General features: G+C 40.0%; 1 protein-coding gene across 1 annotated transcript; it reads right to left on the bottom strand.

Annotated features, from left to right (window-relative positions):
* Positions 1-6,429: 6,429 nt before the first annotated feature.
* On the bottom strand, positions 6,430-10,954 carry RPL34 (ribosomal protein L34). The gene is made up of 5 exons (XM_049631007.1): positions 10,915-10,954; positions 9,466-9,539; positions 9,283-9,382; positions 8,865-8,968; positions 6,430-6,554 (listed from the first exon to the last, which is right to left on the bottom strand). The coding sequence occupies exons 2-5, from the start codon at positions 9,528-9,530 to the stop codon at positions 6,470-6,472; spliced, it is 354 nt and encodes a 117-aa protein (XP_049486964.1). The 5' UTR covers positions 9,531-9,539; positions 10,915-10,954; the 3' UTR covers positions 6,430-6,469.
* Positions 10,955-12,398: the final 1,444 nt, after the last annotated feature.

Here is a 12,398-nt window from a genome sequence, read left to right as displayed (position 1 = left end):
ATACACATATACACATATATAAAACGTAGAATAATGGATAATGACAACAATTTTCATGTACTGCCCTCCCCTCTTTCATCTTCCCCAAATTGTCGAAGAATAAATAATTCCTGAGAGAGAGTCCCTTGAGAGTGAAGCGAAAACAAGACAGACAAAAGGGCAACGCTGCCTTATTTTCTCCAGAGGGCAAAGGGGTGGCAAGACTCCATGTCTCTCTGTTTTGCTTTTTCTTCCTTAGAAATAGAATTGGGGAGGAGCACTTAAGTGACTCAGTTAAGCATCTGACTCTTGATCTCAGCTAAGGTCTTGATCTCAGGTTGTGAGTTCAAGCCCCACGTTGGGTTCCACACTGGGCTTTGAAGCCTACTTAAAAAAAAAAAAAATAGAATTGGGGCCCCTGGGTGGCTCAGTCGGTTAAGTGTCTGACTTCGGCTCAGGTCACGATCTTGTGAGTTTGTGAGTTCAATCCCCGCATGGGGCTCTGTGCTGATGGCTCGGAGCCTCAAGCCTGCTTCAGATTCTGTGTCTCCCTCTCTCTTTGCCCCTCCCCCACTCACAGTCTGTCTCTCTCTGTCTCAAAAATAAATAAACATTAAAAAAAATTATTAAACAAAACAGAGTTGTGGAAATCACCAATCAGGAACAGACTTTCAACAAAAAAAGTTTAAAATCCCATGGAGAAAATGGAATGATAATATGAAGAGGAAAAATGAGGAATATAAAACATCCAACTGTTGAAAGAGCCTCCCTGTGTCTTTGTTTTTAATGGTTGCTATATAGATTTAATTCGATATATTTGAAAGGTGATAGTTGTTTTTTTTTAATTATTCACATTTTTACTACGCTGGAAATTATATCCTTTGGAATGATTTAAAGTTATAATGAAAAGTTTTATATGATAATCTAAAAATGTGCAAAGGTCTACACAGTTTTTCAAAACAATTTTAAGGAATATGCAAGTAAAATCATATTTAAAGACCATTGAACTGTACCACTGTTTTAGAGGTATATTGCTATATAAGAAACTACCTCAAAATTTAATGTAATAAAACAACCAATTTATTTTCTCTCAATATCCTTTGGGTTATTCAGACTCAACAAAGCAGTTTTCTGCTGTTCTTGCTTGAGGTTTCTCGTGCACTTGCAATCAGATGGCAGCTATAGAGGGGAGCAGCGGTCATCTAGAGCAAGGGGGGGGGGTGTCCACAAACTACCACCAGTGGGCCAAATCTGACCCAACATCAGTTTCTGTAAATAAAACTCTACTGGAGCACTGCCAGGATTGTTCATTCAGGTACTGTCTGTGGCTGCTTCCACGCTATTGGTAGAGTTGAATAGTTGCATCAGAGACCATATATAGCTTACCAAATCTTTATACAACTTATGTTAAGATGCAATAAACATTTGCATTTTCTTCAAGGCCATTTGTTCTTGAGGAATGTCAAGCGTAAGCTTATTCCCAACCCAAGAGAGAGAAACAAAGGAGAGAAAGAGCACGCATGTGAGCCAGTAAAGCCCTCAGGCTATGGCACAGGCCAAGAAATACAGAAGCTGAATGAGTATTAGGGGAATTCAGTCAATAATTTTGATCCCTTTCCTCCTTAATAGTAAGTTGATGCCTAAATTATAGAGGGGAGTGCATAATTTAAATATCCTCTAGTGCAGAGGAGTATGTCTTTAGGAAAGCTTTTCTTTCACTGGTCTCCCTTAGGAAGCAAGGGTAGCATACATCTTTTGGCTCTGGGGACACATAGGTGGACCAAAAGCTATGTACTAACAGGGAGTTCCCTCTTAGTGATTAACAATTTGTTCATACATATCACATTTATTTGGCTGTAAATACTGAGAGTGAATAGGGTTGCAGGAATTACTTTATTTTTACGATCTCTTTCTTGACAGTAAGGCATTTACACATGTTGGTGCTTCCGTTTGGAATGTTCACCCTACTTGTCACCCAGCTAAGATCTACTTATCCTAAGATTAAACATCACTTCCTCAGAAAAACCTACTTTAACTCCCCATGAGGTTTCTTTCTTGCCTGTTTCACAACATTGTAGTTTCCCTTTATGATTCTTATCTCAAAGAGTGCAATTAAAAACGTATTTGTATCCTCATTTAACATGGTCTCCCCTATGTGCCATGAGAGCAGGGAAGAGTCTGCTTTGTTGACTACTGTATTACTACTTACTCAACAGCACAATTTCTGGAACATAGTAGTTTCTAATAAATATTTGCTGAGTGAATGAATGAAAGCTAAAGCAAATTGTAACAGAATATAAATGTAGTGGCAAAAATATTTATATAATCTTTTAAATTAACCAGAAACACTTAAGATTTAGTCAAAAGAGTATTGAATGCTAATATTTTGGAAATCAGAAAGCATCTTTTGATATAGAATTATTGTGGGTCTCATCCCTTAAAAAGGACATTCGTGAAGATAGTCTTAACTTTTCTACTCCTGGTTTATAGTAGTGTTTATCACATCTAGTTTTCGTTGTTTAAAGAGATGAAATTTGCACCTTTGCAAGGTTTTTAATTATTTTCCTCTACATTCACACAAATGGACTCAATAAAAGCTTTGTTTTGTATTTTATGAAATCAAATCCCAGAACATTCACGGATTCAAAGCATTAATAAGCTTTTACTACAGAAAAATTTAAAGTATAAATCATTACTAAGTATGTACCAGATATATGTAGAGCTCCTGAACCAACAGCATCATATTTAAGTTGTGACAAGAGACTATAACTTGAGTAATAGCCAATGGCTTGCTGGTAATATTTCATATCCAGCTCCTGAGGAGGGAAACGGACTTTTGTAGCATTTGCTGATTTCCAGGTGTAAATACTCCCACCATGTCAATTTCAAGGCACGAACCTGACATCAATGATGTCCAGAGCTGGAAAGGCACACACTGCTGGCTCTCACAGCCAGAATGGGCTGGCTACACATACTGCTGCTTCTGTTGGTAATATCTGATGATTATAAATTCTGACCAAACCCTTACTCTTAAAAATTCTAAGTAATCCAACTCAGACAAAAACCGTAGCATTTAGCCCTGCTTCACAATCTTATTCTGCAGGAATTGAATATGATTTTAATTGGTGTGATAAGAAATATGGGTTACAGTTAAAGCTGGACATAGTCCGGACTCAAAATTCTGGGAACCCAAGCTCCAAATCATTAAGATAAAAATTCTTTAAGTATGTTATTGCGCTGCTGAAAATAACCTTAAAATTTACTTATTTAAACATATGGAGATTTTCTGCTTTTAAGGGTGGAAGACACCCCTCCCCCATCCTTCTAATAGAATTTATAAGCAATTCCATGGAAGGAGAAATACTAGACTTTGAAAAGAAACCACTGACTACATTCACATGTCTTTTTAAGAACCTGTCAAGAATACTTAAGTCACACACACAGAACTGGATTCAATAAAAGATTCATTTTGCTTTTTACAAAGTTAAAACCCAGAACAGAGCAGAATCCATTTTGGTCGCTAGGGCAGTGCTGGTGCTATGTTCGTGCAATTCTAGGCTCTTCTAGATCTACACACGACAAACTCGGTCTGCTTGGAGTGTGGGGTGGGAGGAAACTGGACCGGGCAGTATGAGAGGGAGAGATGAAGAGAAGCATTAGCAAAGGGAGGCTGGGAAGCGGTTTGTGGCCAAGAGCTTCAGTGGCTAACCCAACAAAGGTGAAGAAATTGGTCACCAATTAGGCACACTTCATATCATTAGTCGTATAGACATTAGCCTATTTGTGTCCCCCCCACCAAAAGTCGTTCAACTGAAGCCCTGATCCCCAAAGCGATGGTATGAAAAACGGGGGCCTTTGGGAGGTAATTAAATCTTGAGAGTGAAGCCCTCATAAAGGCATCTGTGCCCTTGTAAGAGACACAAGAGGGTTTATTTCTCTGCTCTCCATCATGTGAGGATACAAGGAGACAGCACTCTGCTAACCAGTAAGAACTAAGAACTGAATCACTAAGAACTGAATCTGTCAGAACCTTGATCTTGCACCTACCAGTTTCCAGAACCTTGAGATAGGTATGTAGTTTAAACCACCCAGTCTATGGTAATTAGTTACAGCAGCCAGAGCAGGTGTCCTGATACCTAGGAAACAGTCCTGTAACCCCAGTAACTAAGCTTAAGGGCTGTACTTCAGTGCCAGCTTATGAATTTAAAAACAATCAGAATAAATAAAATAATCAAATGTATAAGTATGCTCACAAGTATTAAATAGAGCAAAATTGGAAATAGCTTTCATCTTCAAAAGGAAGGGAGTAAATTATGGCACGTAGATTTGACAGCACATGCAGCCACTGCAATCTTTTCAGTTAAGTGGGGGAAAAGGATTGAAAATATATATACATGGTATGCCTCCTATTTTGATTTAAAAGACTCTTAAGTCTAGAAAACAAGATGGGAACATATCAAACTGGCAGATAACCTGTGTACTGAAATTAAAAGGCATTTTTTTCATTCTGTTTTTCCACACTTTCCAAATGGTCTACAAAGACATTTATAAAAGGGAAACGTTTCAAACTTTAAAAAGGCTAAACCATTTGACAAATCCTTTAAAAAGTATGGAACTTCAGTGCTTTAGCTGTCTAAAATTTCTGCCAACCCATTTCTTTTGCTGAAACTTGGGTAGTCCTCGTTGGTCAGTCTTTGCGTTTGGTCAGGTTGTCCTGTGGAACTCTTTGTAGTAGAGGGAAGAGCCCCTACAGGGAAGAACTCCTGGTGGGCTGGCAAATGAGGAGGCTGTCGCCTCACAGCTGGTATGAAAAAGCTACATCTCGAGCCTTTCAGAAACTCAATTCATCTACAAAGCAATCAAATAACTGAATTAAATTTTAAGGCATTGCTTCTGAACGTTAATTTAAGTACTAACTTGTACATTCTTATACCAAACCCACCCCAGGATTACCAAACATGTTGCTGCAGAATACATCAGCCTGAGTCATGGGGAAATGAGAGGTTACTCTACCTCAGAATCCAATGTTTTTCAGTTATATCCCCATCAGAAATCTTATTATGCGATTAAACATTACACAGTGATTCCATTACCCCAGTTGCTCAACAAGCCTTAGGATTGGCAGGTGTTTGGGGAAGCCTAACGGATCTCAATTGTCTGAGACCACGTGGGCAACAGGGGCCTCGGCGATCACTGCTTATGCTGTAGTGTTCACCGGAACAGGCAGTCATTTGATTGCAATCACTAAGTAGACCACTTGCAAAAAACCTGGAAACACTTAAATGACTCTGGGTACTATCGTACAACCTCTGTGCCTCAGTTCCCTCATTTGTAAACTGGGGATAAAGTAGGTGTCACAGAGTGGTTAGAGAGACTACATGAAGGTTAGTTTGAAGTGTTAGCCACCACTAAGGAGATGCTATCAAGTACTGTCGTTAAATTCTTGAGTTCCTATGCAGCTTAACCACTTACTAGCTCTTCTACAAAAATGTTTAAAACCCGTTGTCTGTCAAGAAGTTAACTGGCAGTGTGGCACAATGAGTGTTTAAGAGGCCAGAAAGATTTGTTTTCCTTCCTACAAGGGGAATCATTTATTATAATTAAGAGAAAACATTCCTCTGCATGAGCCATCAAAGTTAAACCACACCAGTACAGTAACATCTAAATTGAAGAAAAGGGTCAGAATTTACAGAATTCTTCTGGCTTCCAGATTTCTTGGCTTGTGCAAATAGCCTGGGGGCTCTGCTCTCTATTTTTCCTTGAGATTCAAAATAAGCTTGACATGATCTGAAAAAATGGTCTTGGAAGGGAATTCAAATGAGCTTATGCATGTAGAATATTAGACAAATACTTGGTACAGTCTGAGCACTGTAATGAGCTATTATTACTGTGTACATACTTATTAAGAGTTGTTAGATACACAGAGCTTCCAAGAATAAATATAACTAAGGCCTGTTATTTTAATTTTCTGGACTGGATTAAAAACCCAATTTAAGTTAGAATTTAAATTTCACTAGACCAGAGACATGAGGTTTTTGTATACGAGTGGAGCTCTTGATTTGCTGAATATGGAGTTCTGAGCTCTCCAAAATAGACCATTTTTGGTCTGAAGTGAACTAATGAAATGGAGGGTTTAAATACAATGGTGTATAAAAGATTCTATTCCAAATAACTTGTCAATAAACACTGTTTAATTTCCATCCTGAGTTTTGGTGCTGAAGGAGACTGGATGGAAATGATGCAGCGGAATTAAAAGAAACATCCAGATATAACAGCCACTCTTCTCAAACCTCCCCAAGTGTTCTAGAGGTGCTATCAAAAAATTCTACCCATCACTGGCCTCCATTATGGTCTTTCAGTAAAAGCAATCAACTAAAAATCACGGAATCCCAAACACCACATAGAAACCAAACCTGTATACTAACAAATTACAACAGCAATAACAGAAAACGCCTTTGATTGTTTTATTACTCAAAAAAGCTTCACTTCTTTATTTAGCTTTCTGACTCTGTGCTTGTGCCTTCAACACTTTCACAACGATTTTCTGCTCCTCAATAAGGAATGCACGTTTGATCCTAGAAAGAAAAATAATAAATGAATACAGTTTAAGATAAAACCCACTGATTTAATAGGCAGGAAAAGTACCATAAAAGAATTGAGTAAAGCAATCAGGGAAGATACCTAGAAAAGTAAAGGAAACCCACCAGTATAGACTAAAAACTTAAGATGAAATTAGATGGCCAGAACCGTTTGGCTGGCTCAAAGTCTCCTTTCTACACTGGCAGTTTAAGTAGGATAATCCTTCAATTCTATGCCAATTGTACCTGCCCTCTTCTTCTGAGTCACGAAGGAATTACATATGGGAAACCAAAACGAAGGTTAAAAGCTAATGGCAAGAGGCATTTTATCAAGAGCAAAGTTTCTACAGCCTGGGGTCAACTCTACTACTTACTAGCTGTGTGATCTTGGGCAAGTAACTTTCTCTGTCAAAAGGTACACAAAAAACCTTATACCCATTTCACAGGGTTTTTATGAAGATTAAACTTGGAAGGAGTTGCAGTGTGTGTACTCTGAACCTCCATTTAGAGAGGAAGTACATTTTATCAATCACTATTATTACAGTGCATGGGACCTGGCAAATAGCAGGTACTAACTACCATTCGTTAAAGCAAAGCTACCTCCACAGAGAAAGCACTCAATTCCCACAAAAAACTCCCCATTTATGATCTTTATTTGTAACCCTGGTCATCTAATAATATGGCCTAAAATTCCTGGGATTTTGGACTCCTTCAAATCTCCCCAATGTAATCACATTATAGAAACACAACTGACTGGTGCCACTTTTACTCAGGACCCTTACAAATTCCCTAAACTTACTCAAAGATCAGACTCTTGTCAGTGTCACAGCTAATACCAACCTATAGACAACCGGTAGATCTACATCCAAATTTCCAAGAGCTAGGGCCCAAGAATTGGACTTTCAATAAATGTGCCCATGATTATGTATAAGCAAGGTCTGGGAACCAAAGACTGGTAAAAGGCCAAACTCCCACCAGCTTAAAACTAACACATGACCCTTCCGCCTCCATATATCTTTCCAATCTCATTGCTCATTCTTTCATTCTTTGCCCTTTCAACCTCTTGACCAACATTTACCTATCATGCAGGTTCCACCTCAAATACCGTTCCCAGAGTCCCAACTACTTGAAAAGTAATTTTTCCTCCAAACTTCAATCATAGTTCAGTTTTCCAGTATTTCATGAAGTTCAATTTATCGTTTATTTGTACTACTGTAACATGTTTACCATCCCCCTACACATTAACTCCTGAAAGGCAGAGGGAACTTGCAAGGTTTGTTGTCAGATTTGGTTTAGAAACCCAGCCTGACCACTTTACACAACTAGCTTTATAAACTGGAGGCATCTAACTCTTCTGAAGCAGCTCTGTAACTTGTGAAGACCAACCAACGTCCTTACAAATCCTCCCAGTCAGGTCTTTAGAGGCAATTCATGTCTATCAGTGAGGCTAAAATCAAGGGTCTCAATAAAACCTAGAACGAATCCCAGTGCTGTTCCTCACTGGCTGTGTGAATTTAACAACAAGCCTTGTTTCCTTCATAGAAAGTAGAACAGTCCCTGATGGACCTTTGACAACGTTTAGCATAAAAACTCCACCGCTCCACTTCTACCTATGCCACTACCAACTCTCTCACATATCCCAACATCCCAGTCCTCGACCTGGAACACTGTCCTCTCCTCTAACTCACTCCACCAGCCTTTAGGTCTTCATGCAGGTGCCACCACCTTAGCCTCCACCAAGAGGAAAACCATTCCAAGCACTCACCTTTTGTTGAAAGAATGAGGTTACTATCCATCCTGCTGCAGTTTTCGTTCTGGCACATCAAAAGTCTCCCTCCCGGCTCAAAATCCATCAATTCCTACATGTTTTAGGATCGAGCTAAAAGTCTGTCCTTTAAGGGCCTGCGTAACCTGTGACTTCTACCTTTCTTGTCTATCACCTCCTGCAAAGCTCTGCTACAGCCACACTAGAACTATATATAGTTATTCTCTTCCTACACTTTTTAGACTTTCCTCTCTCCATCTACCTGACTGACCAAAAACTAATAGTTTCTTATCTACCTCCTCCACAAAATCAAGGTCATTTTAATTTCTACATCTGCCATAAAGATGCCGCCAAATCTTAACTGATTTAAAGTGAACCAGTATCTTTACTGGTTTGTACAGTATCAATTGCCCCTAGCCTAGGAAGGACTCTAAAATATGCTACTCGTGTTTACATTTCACCAGTCTTCTAATAATCATTAGCATTCAGTGTAACAGACATGCACACACGTTTGAGAAAGTCCATTTAAGAGTGATATTTACCTGTCACGAACACACTTAGCACACATGGAACCACCGTAGGCCCTGCTGACATGTTTTTTCGTTTTGGACAGCCTCATAAGAACTTTAGGTCTCACAGCACGAACCTGCACAAAGTCAATGTTGCGATTATTTCGTGATGCTTTAACAGAAACAGAAATTGTACTAGATGCGACATATGGCAAGTATAAACACTAAACTAGAACAGGAAATGGTATACTGCTTTATCTGAAAGGCATTTCCCTGTATTTATCACATAGGCTTTAAAAGTCCACGTTCTTGACAGATGTGGATCATGGATGCTTAGTACTTTGCACCCTTCCTAGTGGTGACCTCTCCTTCACTCCATCCCTTACCAAGATGCTAATGCTCCCTAGTTCAATTCTTGTTTACGTTATTCAGAGCAAAAAAGATCACTTACTCCTCGAAGTCGGCCTGGGCACACGCCACACGCAGATTTTGGTGCTTTCCCAACCTTCTTGGTATAAAGGTAAACGATTCTATTACCCGGCGTTCGGGACCTAGAAAGTGAGAGAATAGGGAACAGGTTCAGCATTCTGCAGAGTAAATGACAATATGTATTTCAAATTTTAGAAATACTTACAGCCTAGTTTTGTTAGAGGCTGTATTGTAGGACAGCCTACGACGGTATGTCAAACGCTGGACCATTCTGAATGCCTAAATTAAGAAAGGAATGAAACTGCATTGTAGGAATAATTCAAACCTTACAGCAAAACAGCATCACATAATTTATACGTTCACATATTCTTATATACAATAACCCTTAAAGTATCTTATGAAAAGAATTCCCTATTTTAAAACTACTGAGATTTAAAGGTGCCTGGTAAGAATACTAACAGACCCATGTTTGTTTTCTTTATGGTAATCAATGGTGGCACTTGGTTAAAATTTACCAGATGTATTCCTCAAAACGTCTGATTCTGTTTGGAGTGGTGTCCAGAAAAGTGCTACTAACAGGCAGATTTAAGAAACCCTGTTTTTAAAGGAAAAGCGCACCTGAGCATCTATGCTGAACCCTCACTTGGGCCATCTACTGGCCTATACAGCACAAGGGGCTAGCTTCCTTGTCTCTACATTTTTAGGGAGTTCACAGAGCTGTCATTAGTTACAAATGAGAGAAGCTATCCTGCCCAACCTAGTGCAGTGCCTGTCACATGAAAGATGCTCAGGGTTCAGTGTCTTGCCCCAAAGTAGCATGTGTGACAAGCTAAGTGCCAGATAATACTTATTTCTGTATCAAAGAGTCTTTGGATTATGGCATTTTTTTTAATCAACTGGAAATAACACTGAATGTCACTGAGCAAATCGGTAAGTATGCCTATGAACCGTTTTCTCAGAACTGCTCAAAGTAACATGAAAACGTAAACAAGACTTGAATCCTCATTTTTAACCCCAAACTTTGTAATCATTTCATCACATGCAATGCAAAAGTAAAGAGCCTGCTTTTGTTGTTATAAGGTCTTTACTAACATTACACTGAAACATAACTATGAAGACACCAAAAGCGACCCCGAAGGCCAATGAGATCCAAGAAGTCACCATTCCGTTTATATCTCCAAAACCAAGACCGAAAACTCCCTATTAACATTTTTATCTTCCTTGCTATTGGCCTTGGAAAAGAAAACATTCTGAAACAACGACCCGAACATCATGGTCTCCAGTCCTCCCAAAAACCTGAGAACATCTACTACAGGCGCACTTAACGTGGGCGTTAAAATAGGAAAACGTTCTGCGATTTTGCAGCCTCAATCAGCCGAACCACAACTCGTAGGTCTCCACAAGCGACCTCGACGGCGGCAAAGTTCCAGGTGATGAGCTCCGGCTATTCCCGGCTCGGGAGGGGTGGTCCGGATCGATGGCGCTCTGAAGCTAAAAGCCGGGGGACCTGCTCACCACCAGCTTTCCTCCTGAACCCTTATCCCTATGCCAGTCCAAAAGGCTGCGCCTGAGAAAGCCTGGTTCCTCTAACTCCCCGGATGGCGGCCGATTGTAGAGGGAGTCAGCAACAGGGAAAAGGAAAAAGCAACCATACCTACAGACGCCGTCCCCGGAAGAGGAAAAAGGAAGTACTTGCAAGTTTAAAGGTTAAATAAGACTGCGTCGGACAGGAAGTTACGTCATAACCAGAGCCGCCATGTTGTACGGAAGCCACCTAGCTCCCCTCCACGGGAGGGAATGCATAGCGCCGCCACGTTGTACGGCAACCGACGTGCCGCCTTTCCTTGGGCCCGGATGCAAGTCAGCAACCCACAAAGGCACACTTAAGATCTTTTGTGAGTCGCCCTAGAAACAAATGCAAATGACAAAGGAACTGCAAAGGGCGGAGGTGGGACAAAATCAACTTTTTTCGTTCTTGGGGGCGCTACAACGTATTTATCTAAAGGGCGCCAGCTTTGCAGTTAGACCTGGGTTTAAAACCCAATTCTGACACTTGTTATTAGTTGACCTTTGAGGAGTTGCTGTCTTTAACCTTCCCTTCTTTTTTACTTATCATTCATTCAAAGCACAAGCTTTACAAATTGGATTTAAATCCAGTATCTACTAATTATTAGCTGTGTTACTTTGAGCAAGTCTTTAAATGAGTTATGTCATGATCAAAGGCACAATAAAATTAAAGCACTTAGCACAGGTCTTGTGGAGAGCAAGTGCTCAATAAATGGTGGCTAATCTTACGATTATGTACAAAGAGCTTCACATGAGTGGTAAAATTTGAGCTGGGACTTAAAAATGAGGAGAAAAGGGAACCCCCCTCCCCCGAAATAGCATGTAAAAGTTAACATTAAGTGCCTATGTGTATTTTTCTGAGACCAGAATTCTTAGATTTCTTTATATTGTCAAAGGGATTCGTGACCTCCAAAAAAGTAAAGAGCACTTTGTCTGGACTCTAAGGAAAGATGCTAAAAAGGGCCTTTAAATTTTTATCTGACCTTAGGTTCCCTGCAAACATACTGAGGGTTGCATGCTGATGTATTGGAGAGTGCTCCTAAAAAAATACATCCCTAGGGAAATGAAGAAGGTAGGAGCAGGGGACCCACAATGTGGTTGCAGCTGAGGCCTCAGCTACTCCAACTAGGAGCTCTGGAATTAGGATGTCTCTCATCGTTGTCCCAAACAGGCAAAGGAGCCAGGCCTTTGTATTCCCAGATCAGAGTCCTTACTCTCTGCATGCCCTCTGACCCTGAGTGCAACAGGTTCTTTCTTTCTCTTTTTTTTTTTTCAAATTTTTATTTTTTAACATTTATTCATTTTTGAGAGACAGAGGGAGAGGGAGACACAATCTGAAGCAGGCTCCAGGCCCTGAACTGTCAGCACAGAGCCCGTTGCAGGACTCAAACCGACGAACCGTGAGATTGTGACCTGAGCTGAAGTCGGATACTTAACCAACTAAACAGCACAGGTGCCCCTCTTTCTTCTTTTTTTTTTTTTTAAGTTTATTTATTTATTTTCAGAGAGACCGAGCACAAACGTGAGTGGGGGAGAGATAGAAGAGAAGTCAGAGAAAATCCCAGGCCGCCT

This window comes from Panthera uncia, chromosome B1, assembly GCF_023721935.1.
Source record: "Panthera uncia isolate 11264 chromosome B1, Puncia_PCG_1.0, whole genome shotgun sequence".
Taxonomy (NCBI): domain Eukaryota; kingdom Metazoa; phylum Chordata; class Mammalia; order Carnivora; family Felidae; genus Panthera; species Panthera uncia.
Note: the sequence above shows the minus strand (reverse complement) of the source record. Positions and strands in the feature narration are given on the sequence as shown.

Bases quoted from the DNA above. Each gene is read 5' to 3' on its own strand.
- RPL34 (XM_049631007.1), bottom strand. From the start codon at position 9,530: ATGGTCCAGCGTTTGACATACCGTCGTAGGCTGTCCTACAATACAGCC. The intron at 9,383-9,465 runs GTAAGTATTTCT...CTCACTTTCTAG, and splicing joins GCCTCTAACAAAACTAGGCT to GTCCCGAACGCCGGGTAATA. The intron at 6,555-8,864 runs GTAAATATCACT...TTTTCTTTCTAG, and splicing joins GCTAAGTGTGTTCGTGACAG to GATCAAACGTGCATTCCTTA.